The following is a 19,991-nucleotide window of genomic DNA, read 5'->3' on the forward strand; positions in this document are numbered from 1 at the left end:
TATTCCCTAAGCTATACTTTTCATCTCTGTGACTTACTTATTTTATAGCTGGGAGTTTGTGCCTCTTAATCCCCTTGGACTACACATTTCTAAAGTTCAATGAATTTAGATAAGCTAGGATATTTTTATGTGTCTCATATTTAAACTCAAGTTTTAAAAAAGAAGAATTTTCTCACAAAAGATATATTTACCACACTTTTTAATATATGTATAAATATATAAACAAATATAAATATATAAGTTAAAGACATACATTTAAATGTCATCTGTAGTGGAAACTGGTGCACTGCTCAAATCTTCCTCCCCCCACCCCCAATTTTCAGGATCAAAACACTAATTCCTCAATCTCCCAGCTGTTCCAAGTGTTTCCTGCAGAGCTCATTACTGAGACCCTCCCCAGGAACTGCTAGCCACAGAAGCGAAGCTTCCATGCCTCTGTCTAAGTGCCTCTCCCTGGAGCTATCTGACCTCCAACGACTGGTCAGTGGAGTGTACAAAGGTTTGACCCCTTGACCTCAACATAGGACAACTCTGAACTTTCATTTTAGGCAGAGCTCTTGTCAGACCTGAGGAGGCCTCTGTTGAGACTTCATCACGGTTCAAATTCTGTGGTGTGTTCTCAGTCCCTCACTCCTTATCAATGTTGTCCTGAGCACACTCCCCACAAACTTCCTCATGAAAATCTTTACCTTTCAGTCTGTTTCCCAGGAAACCGAACCTAAGACATTCATCCTACAGGCTAGTCAACCACAGGAGGCAAATCTTCAGTTCCCTCAAATGACTGAATGACTGTTTCTCAACCAATCTGTGGCCAGAATTTAGTTACTGCATGGTGCAGAATGAAGCAAACAAAACAAAACAATTCAGTTTAATCCTGTCTTGGTTCTCCAGCCATTCTCTAAAATAAGAACCATAATAGTTGTAAACTTACTGAGAACTTATTATATGCCAAGCACCATGCTTAGCACTTGATTATATCTAAAAGATGCAGAATAACTGCATAGAGAAGTTACTATAATTAACCACATTTTAAATTTTTTTTAAATATTTTATTTATTTACTTGAGAGAGAGAATGAAAGAGAGAGAGAGAGAGCATGGGGGGCGGGGTCAGAGGGAGATGCGGGACTCAATCCTGGGACTCCTGGATCATGACCTGAGTTGAAGGCAGTCGCTTAATCAACTGAGCCACCCCAGTGCCACTATTAACCACATTTAATAAAGAAGTGAACCAAAGTTAAAGATGTCAATAGTCATAGCACTAAGTGCAGGATCTAGGCCTCCAATCCAGGTTGTAGGATTCCAAAATCCACAGTCTAACACTACACAATGGCCTCTGATCCCCATCAGTCCTGTCAGCGAACATATGCCTGGTGGTTCTGCTTGAGAGAATCCAGGTGCATTAGCAGAAAACAGTCACAGCTTCCTGGGAAAACCCACCAGATTAGCATGTCTTCCTTGTGTAGGAAAGTCAATGTCAAGTGTAAGAAACACTGAAGCACTTAAAGCAATTAACACTCCCAACCTCTGGATTCCTAATTAAATCAGTACTCAAAACTTAGTTGTACTTTGACTAAAATTGTGAGACCTACTACAGTGCTTCTGTACCTTATCTTTTGTACTTATTTTTGTATTTTTAGTCTTAAAAGCTTTATCTCCATTTTTAAAAATGAAAGTGAAACTACTGAATTTATAATTGTATATTTTATAGATTTGATTTTTCTGTACATTGGCACAGTATGTGAAAATAAGGATTAGATTTTTTTCTAGCAGGGGAATTTGACCTTTAACGCTCCACAATAGAGAAGGGCTCAGTAGTATGGACAATCCAGAACTTTCAATTGCATTTTTCTCTAACATTTTTAGAGTTTCAGTAAATGTCTCTCCTAAATGGCAATTTTTTTTTGTTGCTTGACTCCAACAACAAGGATTTCCAAAAGCAAGAGGAGTTTCAGAAATAGGAATGCCCTTGGGGCACCTGGCAGCGCAATTGGTAAAGTGTCTGACTCTTGATTTCAGCTCTGGTCATGATCTCAGGGTCCTGGGATTGAGCCCTGCATCAGACCCAGTATGGAGACTGCTTGAGATTGTCTCTCTCCCTCTCCCTCTGCCCCTCCTCTGCTTGTGTGTGCACACGTGCACACACTCTCTCTCTCTCAATAAATAAAATCTTTAAAAAATATATATATATATGAATGCCCTGAACATCGATGGATGGTGAGTCAGGTGAGAGGACAGAACAGCTAGCTAGCAACGTGCCTTTCTGCCAGGCAGGTCCGTTTTTATATCTCACCTGTGCCACTAACCAGCTGTGTGACTTTGGACATGTTATTTAATCTCAGGCACATTATTTTCTGCATCATACAGGATGAACAATACATGTCTCATAGGAATACAATAAAAATTAAAGCTACAATATTGTCAAAGTTTATGAAAGAACTTCTTGGACACTTAATTAGTAGGGACTATTATCCTTAACAAAGATAAAGCGTTTACACACTTCTTAGAGGGAATCAGGAAATGGGAAATTGCTTTGTGTTGCTTTATTTCACAGGAACCCTTAAGGGAAATACCCAGTAAAAATATTTGAGAAGCATACATTTTACATGTAAGTGCCAAGTCGAAGTAATTAGACAAAAAGAAAGAAATGGCAGGAAAAGACAATGCATTCACATAACAGCACAATGTAAAATTTAGCTTAGAACTGTTTGCTTTACTCAAATTCGTTCCTGGGCAGCAGCGAGATTTGCCTCTTTTCCCTCTTATGAAAATAGAAACTCCCTTGGGGGGTAGTAGGAGTGAGCCAGCCAGTAACTCCCCAAAATCTGGGAAGGCTACAAACCATTTCCTAAGCCTACACAAGTACACAGATGGCCTGATGAAAAGAACTTCCTTTGCCTTAACATTTTTTTTTTTTTTGGAAGCCAACTATTGTTACAAATTAAACTATGAGATACAGATACCAAAAAAAAAAAAAAATATTTAAAATAAGAACAAATGTGAATACACAACCTAAACTTAAAAACGAAGACCTATTTCCTAAGAAATATTCATAGCATTTGTCAGATAAGCACAGAAATTAGGAACAAGGGATTTTCCACTGTTAGCCCAGGGAATGGGGGATGGAAGGTGAAAAAGGACCTACTGTTTTTGACCAGACAAAACTCATGGATTGTTTCCTTTTGCCTTTAGTGTTTCTCCCCCAGCCACTTTTGCCATAAGTACATCCCCTCTCCTCTTCTGAGCTAAAGAACGTAGCCACCATGACCTTACAGATTAGACTCAAAACAGAGCTGGCAATCTAGTCTTTAACTGAAAACCACGTCAGCCATAAGAATTTCTCCTTTTTCTTTAATCCCTATAACTTCCTCTTCTCTAGCTTCACCTTCCAAGTAAGAGTATGCCAAAACAAAACAACAACAACCAAAAAAGATGAGGAAAAGAGAATCTATCTATAGACTACAAATATGGAAAATAATTATGAATTTGAAAATGAATCAAATTCTCTTCCAAAGGTCTCTACCACATGACAGTATTCAGGAACTCAGAGTAGCCAAAATAAATTTTATGGAATTCCAAAAAGGATTCTAGTTGAGTAGGCAAAAAAAAAAAATCTATATCTAGATATAGATTTTTATTTTTAGGTGATGATATCCATGAGTACTTAAGCAGAACCCTCATATGCAGGCTAGTTAAAAGAGAGGTGTTCCCACTGACGTGAGATCAGGGTCCCCAGAACACAAGTTAGGCACTATAACCCTTCACCTTCGCTAGAGCCTCCTAAATTCTCCCTTCTCATCAAGAGCATTGTGGACCATGTAAGCACTATCCTAAGGGCACTGTAAGCTGTGTTGGGTAACTACTGATCTAGCATAATGGTTGTTAACTGCTGGCAATTCTGCCCTTCAAGGGTTATTTGGCAACGTCTGGAGACATTTCTCATTGTCATAAGTCAGGGGTACTGTTGGCAGCTAGTGGGTAGTGGCTACCAGTGTTGATAAACATCTTATAATGCCCAGGACAACATGCCACATCAAAGAATTATCTGACCCAAAATGTCAATAATGCCAAAGCAGGGAAGTCCTGATCTAGCAGAAATCTCCTTCTAAACATTCCAGGGAGATGGCTTTCTAAGTTTCTGGACTGGTCTCATTGTTAGAAATGTCTTTATCATATTGAATCAAAATATATTTCTCTAAAACTTTTTACTATTAGTCTTATTTCTACACCTTGGGATCCCAAAGGAAAAATATCTAATCCTTCACCTACATGACAGATTTTCAAAAGCTGAGACTACTGTGATATCCCCCAAATTTTTCATTTTTGGGTTGAAAAAACATGTTGATATGCTATCCCTGCTTCTCATAAAACAAAACAAAACAAAACAAAACAAAACAAAAACATAATTGCAGAAGTGAAGGCAAAAATCCAAATTAAAAGGAAACATTCTGAGATTATTAAAAATAACAATAGTGTAGTTACCAAATACTGACCACCACCAGCAATACCCTCCCAGGCACAGAACCCATGAGTGACAGAGTGGGGCTGAATTCTCAAGTTCATGTTCTTTGTGTGAATTTTACATCGCATATAACTGTTCTCCTTTTCCTAACTCTGGCTCCTACTTCTGGTTACTCTTCCATTTGATCTGTCCCCTTTCCCTACTTCTCTCTCCCTCCCAATTGGGCCTGCAGCCAGCCACAGGCCTATCACAGCACTTGCCCCAATCACTTGCTTGGGAATCAGGTCAGGCCACCAGGAGCCCTTATGTCCTACACACTGCTCTTTTCTGAATTTCTCCTTTGCCCTGTGAAAGGATCCTAGGACAACCGAAAGAGAGTAGATCTAAAAGCCTCTTCTTGGCACGTACCATAAGAGAAAAATTCTTGGATTTTCTGTTTTGAGGAGCATAAACATTTTCAGTGAACAATGTATACTAAAGAGTAACTATCTTCTCTGTTTTTACTGAAGCTAGGGGGTGATGAGAACATGGCGGTCCATTATACCATTCTCTCTACTTTTGTGTATGTTGGGAAATATTTTTGTAAAAAAAAAAAACCTCTCTTCTCTATATTTATCATTCAGCAACCACCTTCCTTTCTTATCCCATATTCTCTGTTTAATGCTATGGTGAAGAAACTTTTCAAAATAAAGTCTCAAGTATCACACCTTAAATATATACAATTTTTTCATTTTTCAATTACACCTCACTAAAGCTGGAAAAAAAAACAAAGTCGCACACAAAGAAAGATTAACTTCAGAAGTAAATTTGATATGACCCCAAGAGTAGACCAAACTCTTTAAACTACTTAAATAAAGACAAACGTACTTGCACACTTTCTCCCTATTCCATTCTTCCCCTCTTTTTAATGTTACCAACTTCATGTTTATGGGATATATGCAATCAGAGAAATGGAAACGTGTCTTAAACTACCAGAACCAAACACGGTGCTTCGGACTGTAGTGGATACAATTGTGTGAGAATGTCTTCATGATTCAGCTGAAGCGTCATACAGGAAGGTTTGTTTGTCACATTTACTCACCAAGGATCCTAAGGTCTCCTGGAACTAGGGCAATATTGGCATGCATATCCTAGAGCAGTGAAGGGCATGACATGCCTACTTGGCTCTGGTGAGGGCTAGGTGCTGGACTCTGAGGTCCCGGCTTTCAATCCCACGAGGGCAACTAGGTTTTTACTATTCCTCATAACAATACATTTCCCCTCTCATGCTAGCCAGCCACCCACATGGCACCAGAAGAAAGGGTGTCTGGACTGTACCCCTCTATTATCAGGTCAAAGAAACAACGGTAAATTAATTTCTTCCCCAAAGAGACCAGTGTTGCCATTTTTCTTGATAAAATGGAATGCTGTCAATCATTTCACTAGATGCCAAACTACCTTTCTTTAATCATTAATAAATAAGTTTGCTACCTACAAACGGAATGCAAAATTTGAAGGAACTAAAGCAAAAATATATTTTTCCTTTAAAGAAATGCTGTTGAACAAATCGTGTCTGTTTTTTCTCTAACCCCCTGACACTTCCTTTTTGTTTCTTTTATCCCTTAAATATAGATTTTTTGGCCTGTCTTCACGAGTACATGTTCTCAAGGGGCAAACTCACAATGAAAATAAAAATCATAATAATTGCTAGCATATATTTACATGTACCTCGCACCTTCCATGTTCCAGGCTTTGTTCTATATGCTTTACTTGTGGGAGTTCACTTAAACACACAACATACCTAGGAGTAGATACTGTTTTATCACAATATTACTCTGAGGAAAGAAATGCACAGAAAGATAAAGTAACGAGGCCAAGGGTTCCAAGTTTTCAACCTAACACATCAAATCTGAAAATGGTTGCTATTTTTGGGGCACCTGGGTGGTGCCATCAGTTAACCGTCCAACTCTTAGTTTCAACTCCGGTTGTGATCTCAGGGTCGTGAGCTCGAGCCCCGCACTAGGCTCCATGCTCATCGCAGAGTCTGCCCCTCCCCGGCCTCTCTCAAATAAATAAATAAATCTCGAAAAAAAAAAAAAAGTTGTTGCCATTCCCAGTATAGCCCCACCCCTACATCTCAGCACTTAAGCACCCAGTGATTTTTCTGTCCCCTCATCTGCTTGATTTTATTTGCATATCTTAAGCATATATTTAAACATGTGGGTCCTGATCTTACTTTTGCTAGAAATTGGAAAAAAAACCTCAAGTCTCCATCATCAATGGGAAATATTAAATAAATTACAGTATTATCCTACTGTGAAATATTAGGCTGTCATTAAAAAAGAATGAGGCATATGCAAATAGAGTAACATGGAAAGCTGTCAATGACATATTGATGAGTAAAAAGAGCAAATTATAAAACAAATGATCCAGCAAATGAATGTCAAACATCTATATATGCCTAAGTATAGAGGAAAATGTCTGGAAGAATATATGCCAAATACTGGAGAAGAAAAAGGATTGAAAAGTGGGGGAAATGAGGAAAAGTGAATTGTTTACTTTTTGATAATACGCTCATGCTATACTTATAATGCAAAAAAGAATGTTAAACAATGTCTGATAGGCTAAAAATATTTGGTGAAACCATTACTTAGCCAGATCTTACCCCCACCCAATATTTATTCCATTTTATTTTTTCAACTTTATTTTCCTTTCCCTCCCTCACACACAGTCTGGGCACCAATTACAATGGACTTTTTCTTTTCTAAACACTGCCTGGATTTTCTTATGCTTCCACCTGAACTCAAAGTACCCTCTTTGTCATTAAATTCAATCTCTCTAAAAAAACCATACATATTATATTTTGGTACATATTTCATAAAAGGAAAAATGTAAATATCCAGGAAATTTTCCATATTTTGAATCATCAATCTTTAATACATTTTAAATATATTGCTTCCTGAATTGTAAAGGGTCCAAAAATAATAAAGAGTTACAAAGTGTCTGAACAGATACTTCTTTGTATAAAAAATGGCTTTCTTTAACATTTAGGACATTGTGATTGCCTTGAATGATTTTTAGAATGAGGTAGAATACACACACACAAAAGAAAAAGATGCATGTCACTCTAAAAAATTTTAAAAATCAAAAACAAGTTTCTTACCATTGTAAGGGTAAATGGATGGTTTTCTAATGCAGACACACTGGGACAATGTAGAATAATATACTAAAAGACAACAAACATAATTTTTAAATGACCAAGAAAGAAGTGTAAGTATTCTAATGATGGCACAAATACTAATTTTTAAAAATTACATAAAGATAAAGGAAATTTGGGGCACCTAGGTGGCTCAGTCAGTGAAGCATCTGACTCTTGATTTCAGCTTAGGTCATGATCTCAGGCTTGTGAGATCAAGCTCTGTGTCCAGCTCTGCGCTGAGCATGGAACCTGCTTAAGTCTCTCTCTCCCTCCCCCTCTGCCCCTCCCCTCCCTTAAAAAATTAAAATAAATAAATACATACATAAATAAAAGTTGCTAAATACTGACTCACCTGGCCAGGTCTTGCTTTAAAATTTTCTTTGATCATTCGGATTTCCATGACATCTGAGGGATGACTTATGACTGAGATGATGGTTACTGGTTTATTGCTCCGGATACACCTGTAAAGTCTTTCAGCACAATACAGGCACAAAGGTCCAGAAATCCAAAGCCAAGTCTAATGGAGAATTTTTAAAATATACTTTAAGAAATACTTGTGTTGAAGGAGTCTTTATATCCTGCTCAATTTTTTATTATACATTACAGTAATGGTATTGTAATCTGTATTTTAAATAATAAAATGTAAAGAAAAATCTGTAAAAAATAAGGTGCTCACTGTGACTTATTCAAACAAGACTAAATATAAAACAAAAGAAGTAATGTACCACATTAACAGGTATGCATACTTTTTTTCATATTTCCTTCTGTGCATACAGAATAAATACATAATGTATGTATATACAATAACTTCATCTAAAAAGAGAAGAAAGGAAGTTAAATGCTCAATAAATCTGAAGACAACTTTAGAAAAAAATGCACCAGTCCAATGTTTGTTAAAAAAAAAGAAAGAAAATCCTGGATATATGTAGGAATACTTTTTTTTTATTTTAAGGTATTAAAATGTTTTAATTTTTCAGGAGTAATTGGAATTCTTCAAAATGTTAGGTAAGGTTTTTTTTTTTTACGTTTATTTATTTATTTATTTATTTATTTACTTCAGTGTAGTTGACACACAATGTTATATTAGTTTCAGGTGTAAAACTTAGTGATTTGACAAGTTAACACATTATCCTATGTTCACTGTAAGTATGGCTACCATCTGTCCCATTACATCAGTATTACAATATCATTGTTTTTCTTATGCTATGCCTTTTACTCAACCCTGGGTATTTTTAATGCACATAATATATGCATAATGTACACATACATAATGTATATACAATATAAAATGTGTATATGAACGTATTTTAAAATATAGAGTATACTAAGCATGTTGCTTACAACTTACTTTTACATAATAAAAGTAATATGAACAGAAAGTATTTATAGAATTTGGAAAGTGTAACGATTTTGCATGTGTGCTGGATGGATAGCTCTGATCCCAGGATAACCCACTGCATAAGCTCAGAAATACAGAAGCCTGTCCTGCCTGTGTGGCCAACCCTTTTCCTAGAACTGCAGGCCATATTTCCCCCAACACTGGGAGGCCGCCGACCCAAACTTATTTTAATGGTTACTTTTTTAAACCTTATTTACATAGCTATTTCAGACCTTCTTCCTTCCATGCAGACAGATCATGCCCCTTCCTGATATTTAGTTGCATGCTGTGTGAGCAGTAGGCGAGCCCTGCAATGCAGCAGGCTTGCAACTTTGAGACAGTCACTTATCCTTTGAGCATCAAGTTCCACATAATTAAAACGGGACTCACAATACCTTCCCTGCCTAACAGCTAACATTGTGGGAAGCCAAGAAAACTCTGCAAATGGCAGTCTATGAGAAACCTAGAGGATTATTATTAAAAATAAACACAAGACTAACATACTCATTCCGAAGTCATCTACAAATTCACTCTACTTTTTGACTCTTCTTTCTTCTCTTCTGAAAAGAGACATTTGGCCTCACTGTCCCATAGGCAAAGAGTGTTAATTCCCACATGGACAGCTCCCATACCCACATGGGAAGATTAGGGCTCTTATGGAACTACTTGCTGGGTATTTGGGTAAGAACTTTTCCAAGAGCAAGTATTTTAGTCAAAGACCTGGTTTTGGACTCTACTTCTGCCTGTATTAGGTTGTAGAGTTTGCTCAAGGTCTTTTATGTATTTAAGTCACAATTTCTTCATCAGAAAATCAAGGAAGATAGTAATTGCTTCAAAGGGCTATTGTGAATATTAAAAGAAATTATGCATACAGTACATTTTAGCACAGTACCTAGCAGATGATACCAAGCATTCAATAAATTGATTTTACAATTTATCATTTATGCATACATAATATCATACCACAATAATATGCTATACCATAATAATAATTACAATTAGTAATAGTTCTTTCACTATTGCTTTTATTATTCAACCTACTTTTCTCAGTGGATAGGGAAAATGTCTTTGTCACTTCTCTTTAGGCAAGCACCAGTGCCACAGTATGCAAAGATTACATGGCCAGTTGAGCAGAATTTTCCATATTCTATAATATCATAGGTCTTTCTCTTTGACCTGACAGCTGCCTCTAATGGAAAAATAGGTGCTATCTTGCTGCTGAAACATCCTGAAATGTTCTACAATTGCTTTATAAACCTCCAAAAACATGTTTAAATGCAATGCTGGTCAATAATTATGGAGATACGGACTTGAGGAGACCATCAAAGATATAAAATTAATCTGACCTGTGGAAAATTAGCTTGAAACCTAGGCTCTTCCATACAAATGTTCACGGATCTGTTTTGGGTAAGTTCATCTGGTTTTGAAGGTCCTCCAGGGAAAGATTCATGAAAATGTTCCGAGCCATGGTCTGGTAAGTAAACATGCTGGTAGTGGGTTCCATTAGGATTGATGCAGCCAGGAGGGTGGGTATCTAAATTAGCTTGATACTTCAGCAGCCCTCTGAAATTAAAGTAAGGGAAAAAAAGGAAGATGAAAATGAAACTGAAATCAGAGGACATGGTGTAAGAAAACAGCCTCTTTTTCTTATTAACTTTCCATGGCATTTATCTGAAAAGTGCTTTTCATATATCTCACTTAGGAGCAATTGAGAAATCCTAAAACTTTTAATGAATTCTTTACTATGGGACTAAACCAAGAGCATTAGCCCTAAACAAATGCTACAAATAAATGGTAGGGAAGAACACATCAATCTTTCCAATTATTCTTGCATTTCACAGCCTTTATTTCAACTCTATTAGGCATGCATATAATCATATACCAGTTTTCACTTCAATAAATACTATAATAATGAGTACTTTTGCTATATCTTCAAACATAAATGGGAAAGTATAGGGATCATATTTGATTTGGCTAAGACTGGATAAAATAGGCCTTGCTGATTTACAGAGATATTTTTAACAAACATAGTAACAGGAACTGGAAGCTTGCAACTCCTTTGGTCTGAAAATAATTAATATACAGCAATTAGACCCTACACATGTTTAGTTTTCAATTTCTCCATAACCAAGACTGCATAAAAGACTCTAAGATAATTGATCAGACAGGAAAGCCTACAACCCTAAAATACCATTCTGATTGTTTCATATTTTGTGATCTTCTAAGATCACCATTCAACTTTCTGTGTTTTGTGTTGTTATTAATAAAAAGTTAAGTAAGATCTACTTCATTGGGATAGTGCATCAAGTGACAGATTGTGCAGAACATCAAAAAAGATCCACACTGCATAAGCAAATCTTGAAGAAAATATTAAGATTTTGAAAAGCATTGGAAATTTGACAGTGTGTTTTTTTATTTTAAAGATATTAAAATTTTGGCACCCAAAATTATTTTTCCTAGTTAGCTAAGAATGTATTTTTATTTTATTTTATTTTATTTTTTAAAGATTTTATTTATTTATTTGACAGAGAGAGACAGTGAGAAAGGGAACACAAGCAGGGGGAGTGGGAGAGGGAGAAGCAGGCTCCCTGCTGAGCAGGGAGCCCGATTGGGGGCTCGATCCCAGGACCCTGGGATCATGACCTGAGCCGAAGGCAGACGCTTAACGACAGCCACCCAGGTGCCCCAAGAATGTACTTTAAATGACTCTTCAAGTTACCAAATAATTAACCTTAGTGTGTTACAAAAATGTATATTTTAAGTACATCACACCTAAGATGATTTTATAAATGATTTTACAAATCTGGTATTTTGCAACAACAAAACTTATAACATGAATAATAAGACTAAAGAGGCCCAATATATGAAAATTAGAAAAGCAGTGGCCAAGGCAGGCTTTGCTGGAATTTACCATCTACTCAACCTGATCATTCTCCTTTTGGTTATGTTCATTCCTTTTCTCCCCTTTTTAAAAATATTTTATTTAGTTATTTGAGAGAGCACACAAGCAGGGTGGAAGGGCAGATGACGAGGGAGAAGCAGACTCCCCACTGAGCAGGGAGCCCAACGAGGGGCTCGACCCCAGAATCCCAGGATCATGACCCAAGCCAAAAGCAGATGCTTAACCAACTGAGCCACCCAGGTGCCCCTCTCTCTTCTTTCTATATTACTTTCTTCCTTATAACTAATCATAATGAGATTATATAGTATAACATTACTATGTGCTCATTAGAGAGACATTAGAGAGCACACAGTATATGTTATAGTATACTGTATACACTAAGTAGCAGGCTGTATTATATAACATCAATGGCAACCCACACACCCATTTTTTAAAGCAATGCAGTAGATATGGCCTAGGTACAGAATAAATTAGTGGTTATTATAGAAATGTGAGCCAAGTACAGAACCCTTCATAGAATTCTAGTCATATAATACAATCACTGTGGTATTATACTTGGAAAACTTATGAATTTGATTCACCTCCCATTATAAGTAAAGATTTACCCAAATCTGTTGCTCCTACTGACCATCCCAAGACTGACAGGTGGGTAGGCCAAAAATCTCAGGCATTTATTCTACTGGCCTGAAATTGAACAAGATTTGGCATAATGCACTTGGCACTATTCTAGGTGATTCTACAAAGTACGATAAGGAGTCAAATCTGGTCCCTGAACTTCAAATACTTAAAATCTAGTTGAGAAGACATCTTCAGAGAAGCTGAATGGAAGTCAGACCACAGATAATTGGGCTATAGTATTTTAATAAGACCTTAGCAATGTGTGGTAGACATCAGGCCCCAAACAGAGCAATTTATATACATTTCATGTTATATGCACAACAACTGATTGAAATAGGAATTATTGATCCCATTTTACAAATTAAGAAACAATTTTAATAAATTAAATAGCACCCCAGGGTCACACAGCTGATAAGTGGCAGAGCCAAGATTTGAACCCAGTTCTGACTCAAATTCTATGCTCTTCACCTGTCACTATACCTCGTGTTAGTTCACTGGATGCTTACAACATACCTATGAAAAAGGTAAGGAGAGGAAAATTAATATTTAAGAAAGGATGTCAGGAATTTTTAAACATCTATTTCTCACTTAAACTTGAAAACAAAATAATCATACAGGGTAAGTGTTTTGACTCCCATTACACAGATGAGAGACTTAAGGCTTTGTTTAGGTAAGAGAGTAACTAAATTGTTGTCTAAGCACGGGATTCAGAAACCTCATCTTCCTCATTCCAAAAACATATATCATATAAAGCAAATCAGTTGATTAAAGAAGTTAACATCAAGGAAAGAGGTTTAAAATAACAAAAGCCTGTAAATAAAGTCAGATAATGCGCGCGCGTGTGTGTGTGTTGGAAGGGGGTTGCTTAACATCAGGCAAAGGAATGTTATTTACTCCTCCTAAGTCTTAAGTGTACAGGTGGGCAGGACCGCATGTGCTAATGATCCTTAGAATGACAAACAAACGATGTTACTATGCAGTACAAATCTTCAGGCCAGCTCAAACAAAGCACTGCTGTTCTTGGTATTTCAAGGGGTATGTAATATTCTAAAATCCCTTTTAGGGGTGCCTAGTATATCTCAGTGATGTGGGCAACAAGGAAGATCAGCATTGTCCGGCATATAAACACAGAGCTGCATGTTCCTGAAAGCTCTGTTGCATTTGGAAAGAGTGTATTAAACTCTTAAGAAACACATGTATATTATGTCTGCTGAAATAAATTAGATACTAGGGATTTAAAACAATCATAAAACAATAAAAATCATACATAAGATATAACTTAATTTTAACAAATGTGCTCACAGTAAATGGAATAAAGAGATGATATCTGATATTTACCTATCAATCCAAATATATCCATAATACCTAGGGTACATTTCTATTAAAAATTCTTCAGAATGAAATTATTTTAATGGGCACCAAATATAATGTTTAAAGAAATACTATATTCTAAGAATGCATATTCTAAAAGTTCCAAGAAATTCTGTACTAGTACGAAAGGAATGAGAACTATTTTTTATAGTATAGTGAAAACGTAAGTTATTGCATTTAACTGGACTTGAAAAATATCGTAAAATTATTGATTTGGTTAGAAGTATACTTCCTCCTTTTCTAAATCTATAACCAGATAGAGCTGTACATTTTTGTTCAATGCATACTTTGGTCTTTAATTTCAGGATATTGTCCATAGGAAGAACAGAGTGGTAGGGGAAGGCCTAGTACGGGGGAAGGTCTCTGTACTTTGGTCTCTGACCTGGCCACTGGCTGACAGTGTGGTCTTGGGCAGATAACAGCTTTGAATGTTCTCACTCATTCTAAGATGGGGCCACTGATCTTTACCACACAAATTTGTTATAAAGTTTATAGAAACAGGCAGTGAGGCATGAAGCACCTTACTGGTGTGCCCAATACTTATCCTTTCAACACAGAGTTCAAAATCTGCCAGCGTCCTTCCATGTGAACCCATCAGTGTCTTTGCCACCTTAAATAGCCAAATCTAACTGAGATTCTGTGCTTGTTTTTGTTTTTCTTTAATGAGTGATATTTTTTATTTGTTATCATTGTCTGTCTATAGATCTTTTCTCTCTCATCCAAGTTTCTTTGATGGCAACAATTACAAAATGAGACCAAAAAAAGAACATTTTAATGGAGTTTTAAGACAGGCAACCTATGCCATTTAGCTTGAGAGTAGCTTAAAATAACATACAGCTCTCAAATTAAAAGGTATTTTTCTTTTCAAGATTTATTTGGGGGGGAGGGGCAGGGAAGATGCAGAGAATCTCAAGCAGACACCTGGCTGAGCGCAAACATGTCTCATGCATTTATATAACCCCCCATATATCAATACTCACTGCCAAACCCTGTCAGCCTTCTAGCAAGTTTCTGGCACATGGTAGACCTTTAGGGCATTTCTGGTGAATTGATTTTCAAAGCAAATAATCACATATTTTTTTTGCATATAGCAAGGGCATAGAAGTTAAAATAAAGAAAACATTCTTGTACCTACTGTTGTATCTTTCATAAATAAATGATAAATAATTGGAAAGGAAAATGATGTCCATGAATGGTAAACAAAGTCTTGCCAAGTTAAGACAGTGATATAACAGGGGTAGGGGAAGAAAGCACACAGACAATGTAGGAATGGGTTTGCTTATTACTCATTTTTTTAGTTGTATTATGTTCCAAAAGAGAGATTTTGAAATATCTTTGGAATGTTTAGTGTTCTTCTATCATGAGAAATCAAGGATTTTATGGTGTATCAAAATAAATGGTTGTGGATGCTATTGTTTTGGTACTCATAAGGATTTCAAGATGTGCTTTCAAAACTCAACAGAGTCTCAAAAAATAGGTTTCTTTCTTTTTTTCCTTTTTTCTTCAAGAGACATTATAGTTATACAACCATTTTTTAATGACAAAGTTATAGAAAATAATATAGTACACAGGATAAATCCCACTAGGTTACAACACAGAAATAATAAAAATATTTTATGGCAAAAATTAAATATTACAGAATGCCATGCCTGCAGGTAGGAGAATCACAAAATCATTCTTACTTTAATTGAATGTTAAAAAGTATCTAACAAATGCAGTGTCACTTATGTAACCTTTATGTTTGTGATTTTAATCCTTTTTTAAAGTAGAGAAAAAAAATCCTTGTCCCATGAGGAACCTACTTTTTTCCTAGTATTCTATAACACAAAATGTTTCTTTACAGAAAAAAATAGAACAACCTGTTTCTGACTGTTCTTTTTACTTTGCTTCAATACAAAAAAAGAGCTTAAGAAAGCACACCCAAATTCATTATTTCAAAACCCACTGGAATTCACTGACTTCTGTGGAATCCACTAGAATGCACACTACTTAAGGTCAAGGATTCGTCCTGTTCCTCAGCTATATTGCTGGTGCCTAGAACAGGGCCTATAATCTATAGCAGGCATTCAATATATATTCATTGAATGACTTCATGAATGACTGGAAGTATACCTACAACTTTTTGTTTGGGTTGCTGTTGAAACACATGATTGAGGAGTCATCTGGCTTTAACAAACACAGAAGGGGGTTTGAACTCATAATCCAACCTCAAAAAAGATGTCTAGATGTTAGGAAATGGTATTTAGTAAAGTAAACCATGTATGCACATTCACCTTTGTAAGAAATACAATTAAATCAGTCTGCAACTTACATTCCTTCTTCACCCTTGAGTATTTCTAAGTTCATTCTGAGATCTCAGCTCTGCCCTGACCCTCACCCAATTCTAATCTAAGCAGACAAGTTATCAAGCAAGTCATGTTATCCACCTATTTGTTAGCAGCATGTTGGAAGTGGCATGCTTTCCTAAGCTAAGGATCCAGTATACATCAAGGAAACTCTAAGCATCTGAGCACATGTCAGATCAAAGCTTTCACTCCCACCCCCACTTTGTCTGGTCTAGACAGGTCCTTGCCTCTTCATTCTTTCCTGGGCGCTTGCTACTGATACCTGAATGAACTCACATCCCTCAGCTTGACTGGGGCACATATTGTGTCTAGCTCTTAAGATGGTGTTGTCCAACGTTCAAGACTGGGCAACACAGACTGGGCCAACATCATGAGTCTGTGAGCTTTGCAGTATCATGAAACCATGCTCTTAGGAAGGCCCTATGATTGGTCCAACACTTGGTTGTCACCATCTTGAAATGCTTAATAATTTTTTATCAAAGGGCCTCATATTTTCATTTTGCAGTGAGCCCTGCAAATTAAGTAGCCAGCCACAGAAACTATGTAGCTGGCAAAACTAAACCTTGGAGCCTAAGAACACAGGATCAAGACCGGAACATTCCTTAAGTGTGTAAAGTTAAATAGGTCATTTTATGAACTTTCCTCAGCTGGATAAGTGAGATAGTCCATGTGCCTCCCTACTCCACAAGTATATAAAGCAAAGGACTTTGATCTCTTAGGAAGAAAAAAAATGTGTAAGCATCCGATATTTCTTAGTATATCCTATGCTTTCAGATCTCACTAAAATGGTAGTAGAAATAAAAGAATGATTTCACATTTCAGAAAAACACTAATGTACTAAAAATACTTCCTAAATGGTGTCCTTGTTCCTTCTCTTTCCTCCCAACTTTGTTACCTTCACCTCCAGCCAGGACCACTTGCTACTATGAATAAGATCCAAGAGGAAAAGTGAGATTAAAATTATGTGAGAAAGTATTTGGTCTGAAACTCACTATTCCTATCCTCAGAGTGGGGAAAAAATAAACTCACAATTTAGATTAAAAAATTGGGAACAAAAGTAGCTTCCAACACAAGTGAATTTATGTACATGAAAATGCTCTGTATATACTATATCAATCTACCCATACATATGGAATCCTTAAGGGAGAAGATGCCACATGACCTCAATACCTACCCCCACCTGCTTACAGGATAAAATAGCAGCAAAAGTAAATAAATCATAAGACCTTAGTCCAGAATTGTTATACAGAAAAATCATTTTACACAAAAAATGAAAATCAATCCTATGAATAGGAAATTAGGAGTGGGGGAAAAACACATCTTAAAGACCATAGCTGTATAGAACATTATGTTATTAACATATGGGAAATATGTAAATAGTATGTGACAGAGATTTGAATTCCAGATAAGAAAGACTTAATTCTTCAGGAACTGTATTCACTCTATATATGAGGATAAAAAATTCAAAAGCCAAAAAGTGAAAGAAAACAAAGAAATGAAATTATTTTCTTCTGTAACCTAAAGAGTTTTAACCACAGAATTACACAAAAATCTCCAACAAAAAATGTGCCAATCTACAAGACAACCAAAATAGTCAAGACTTAAAAGCTAATTCCTCTGGCACAGGAATTGATATACTAGTTACCATAAGAACTTATTATCCAGAGAACACTGAACATAAGCGACAGTCCCAAAATGGGAATCCAATTACATTCAAACAAAAACACAGATTATTTTTATTGTTATCTGCAATGCTTTGATAATTGGGGAAATATGGAAGGGCCTAGAAGGACAACAAATTCCTGGCTAAAAGCCAATTAATACAATTCCACTTAATCCAGCACACACTCATTGGTGACTTGTGACAGGGATTCCATTGATAAAGATAGGGAAGAAACATTCTTACCCTCAAAAACACTATAATTTACCTAGGATATATTACTGCTGTATTGCCTTTTGTCTTTCATACTGGAACTCATGGGAATTTATGGGAATTTCTATCTTCTCCCTGGATATTTTCAAGGAGTATACATGTAGGTTATTTTTTTCTGTGCAATTCGCATTCTCCTTAATCTATGTTGTTAGCAATGACAGGCACCACTCCGAGGCTTGGTAACAGATTTTAGAAGATGTGGACCACCTGTCCACTGAATGAGGAGCTACAAAGACACAGTGGACCACCTGTCCACTGAATGAGGAGCTACAAAGACAGTGTAATAAGAATACTGGTAAGACTATCTCTTCCACTGTATTTTTATTAGCTCTAGTCTAGAATCTAGCTTTTCTCATTGTTATTTGCAAGCTACCTGGAAGAATTTTGGACATTAAAGTAACACATAGATATAATTTTATTATCAGAATTATTATACAGTTATATTTATTATGTGCCATAACAAGGTTGAACGTTGTAAGAAATATTTATAAAGGAATACAAAAAAATTTTCATTTTCTTACTGTCTTCTCGGAGAACTAAATTTCATCTTCAAAACCTTGAAATCTATGTAACTTGTAACAAAATTGAATTTCTTACTCAAAACATAAAAAATACACACATATCCACTCACCGACTTTTATAGATAAATTGGACAGTTATCCCAGATTTTTACATGACATGGATATATTTCATTCATAAGCCAGGTACCTTCCAAACCATGAAAAAAATTATTCATTAATTCAAGAAAAGATTAGAAATTAAATGCATAGATTCTGGAGTCAGACTGTGGGTCAATCCCCAGTCCTATCAGGCCCTAACTAGGTGGCTTTAAATAGTCATTTAATTTAACCTTCTGTGCCTCATTTTCCCATTTGTAAAATGGGGATAATAATAGTACTTACTTCATAGTGCTATGAGATTAAAAACAAAACAAAACTGTGTGCATGTGGGGGGGTATATATGTATATATATATATATGTGTGCATAAATTAGTGCTAAAAACAGTACCTGTCACACACTGAATTATTACATAAACCTTGGAAATTATTATGATGAGTATCATTATTATCCTCTAAAATGATAATGTGAGTGACAGGCCCAAAACCATATTTATTAGGTAAGTTCTCCTTACAGAACCTTCATGTGAGAGGAAAATTGTCCCAGTGTTTCATATTTTCCCCACAATATTGTTTTGAACTCTGGATAAAACTGAAGTGGAGATATAAAATGTATAAATGTAATATTATGGCTCTCTAGTAAAACTCTAGCTTTAAGAGGCTTCATTTAGCTCAGTTATTTTTAACTTCCTTTGGGCGATATTCAGCCTTGGGAATCTAATGAAAGCTAGGGTGTGTGTATGTGTGTGTGAGTGTGTAATGTATTAAATATAAATATATACGTGTATATATATTTGCACACACACACACATTGTGCATGGGGGGGGTTGTATTCAGGAATTCATGAATCCCCTGCAACCATTCAATGATTCATAGAGATTATGAGTCCAAGTAGAGAATTCCTACTCTATTGAGAGAGAAGTAGGATTTTGAGGTAGAAACAAAGGGCATCAAACTTAGAATAATTATGCAAACCAATCAGAAATTAATCATCTAGAAACTGTTCAGAACAGGTTACCTGTAAAGAGTGATGAGTAGTATCAAAAGATTTAGCCATGAACATAACATAAAAAAAAAGATTTAGCCATGACAATGAACATGCAAATCCTCAACCTTCTACCTAACATGGTAGAGGACATTCAATTATGATCTGTAAAGTAGGACAAAGTTACACAAATCTACTGTGTTT

At 36.0% G+C, this 19,991-nt stretch overlaps 1 protein-coding gene across 2 annotated transcripts in view; it reads right to left on the minus strand.

Annotated features, from left to right (window-relative positions):
* NOX4 (NADPH oxidase 4) overlaps positions 1–19,991 on the minus strand; it is a 179,082-nt gene that overhangs the window by 90,174 nt on the left and 68,917 nt on the right. For both annotated transcript variants that reach the window (XM_028091716.2, XM_028091715.2), the window contains exons 9-11: positions 10,363–10,579; positions 7,991–8,155; positions 7,603–7,665 (exon numbers count right to left, since the gene is read on the minus strand). In XM_028091716.2, the coding sequence (XP_027947517.2) occupies positions 7,603–7,665; positions 7,991–8,155; positions 10,363–10,579 (445 nt within the window). The remainder of the gene's footprint in view (positions 1–7,602; positions 7,666–7,990; positions 8,156–10,362; positions 10,580–19,991) is intronic.

The sequence above is a fragment of the Eumetopias jubatus genome, unplaced genomic scaffold (assembly GCF_037043125.1).
Source record: "Eumetopias jubatus isolate StellerSeaLion01/CBP00866 unplaced genomic scaffold, mEumJub1_p1.0 scaffold_13, whole genome shotgun sequence".
Taxonomy (NCBI): domain Eukaryota; kingdom Metazoa; phylum Chordata; class Mammalia; order Carnivora; family Otariidae; genus Eumetopias; species Eumetopias jubatus.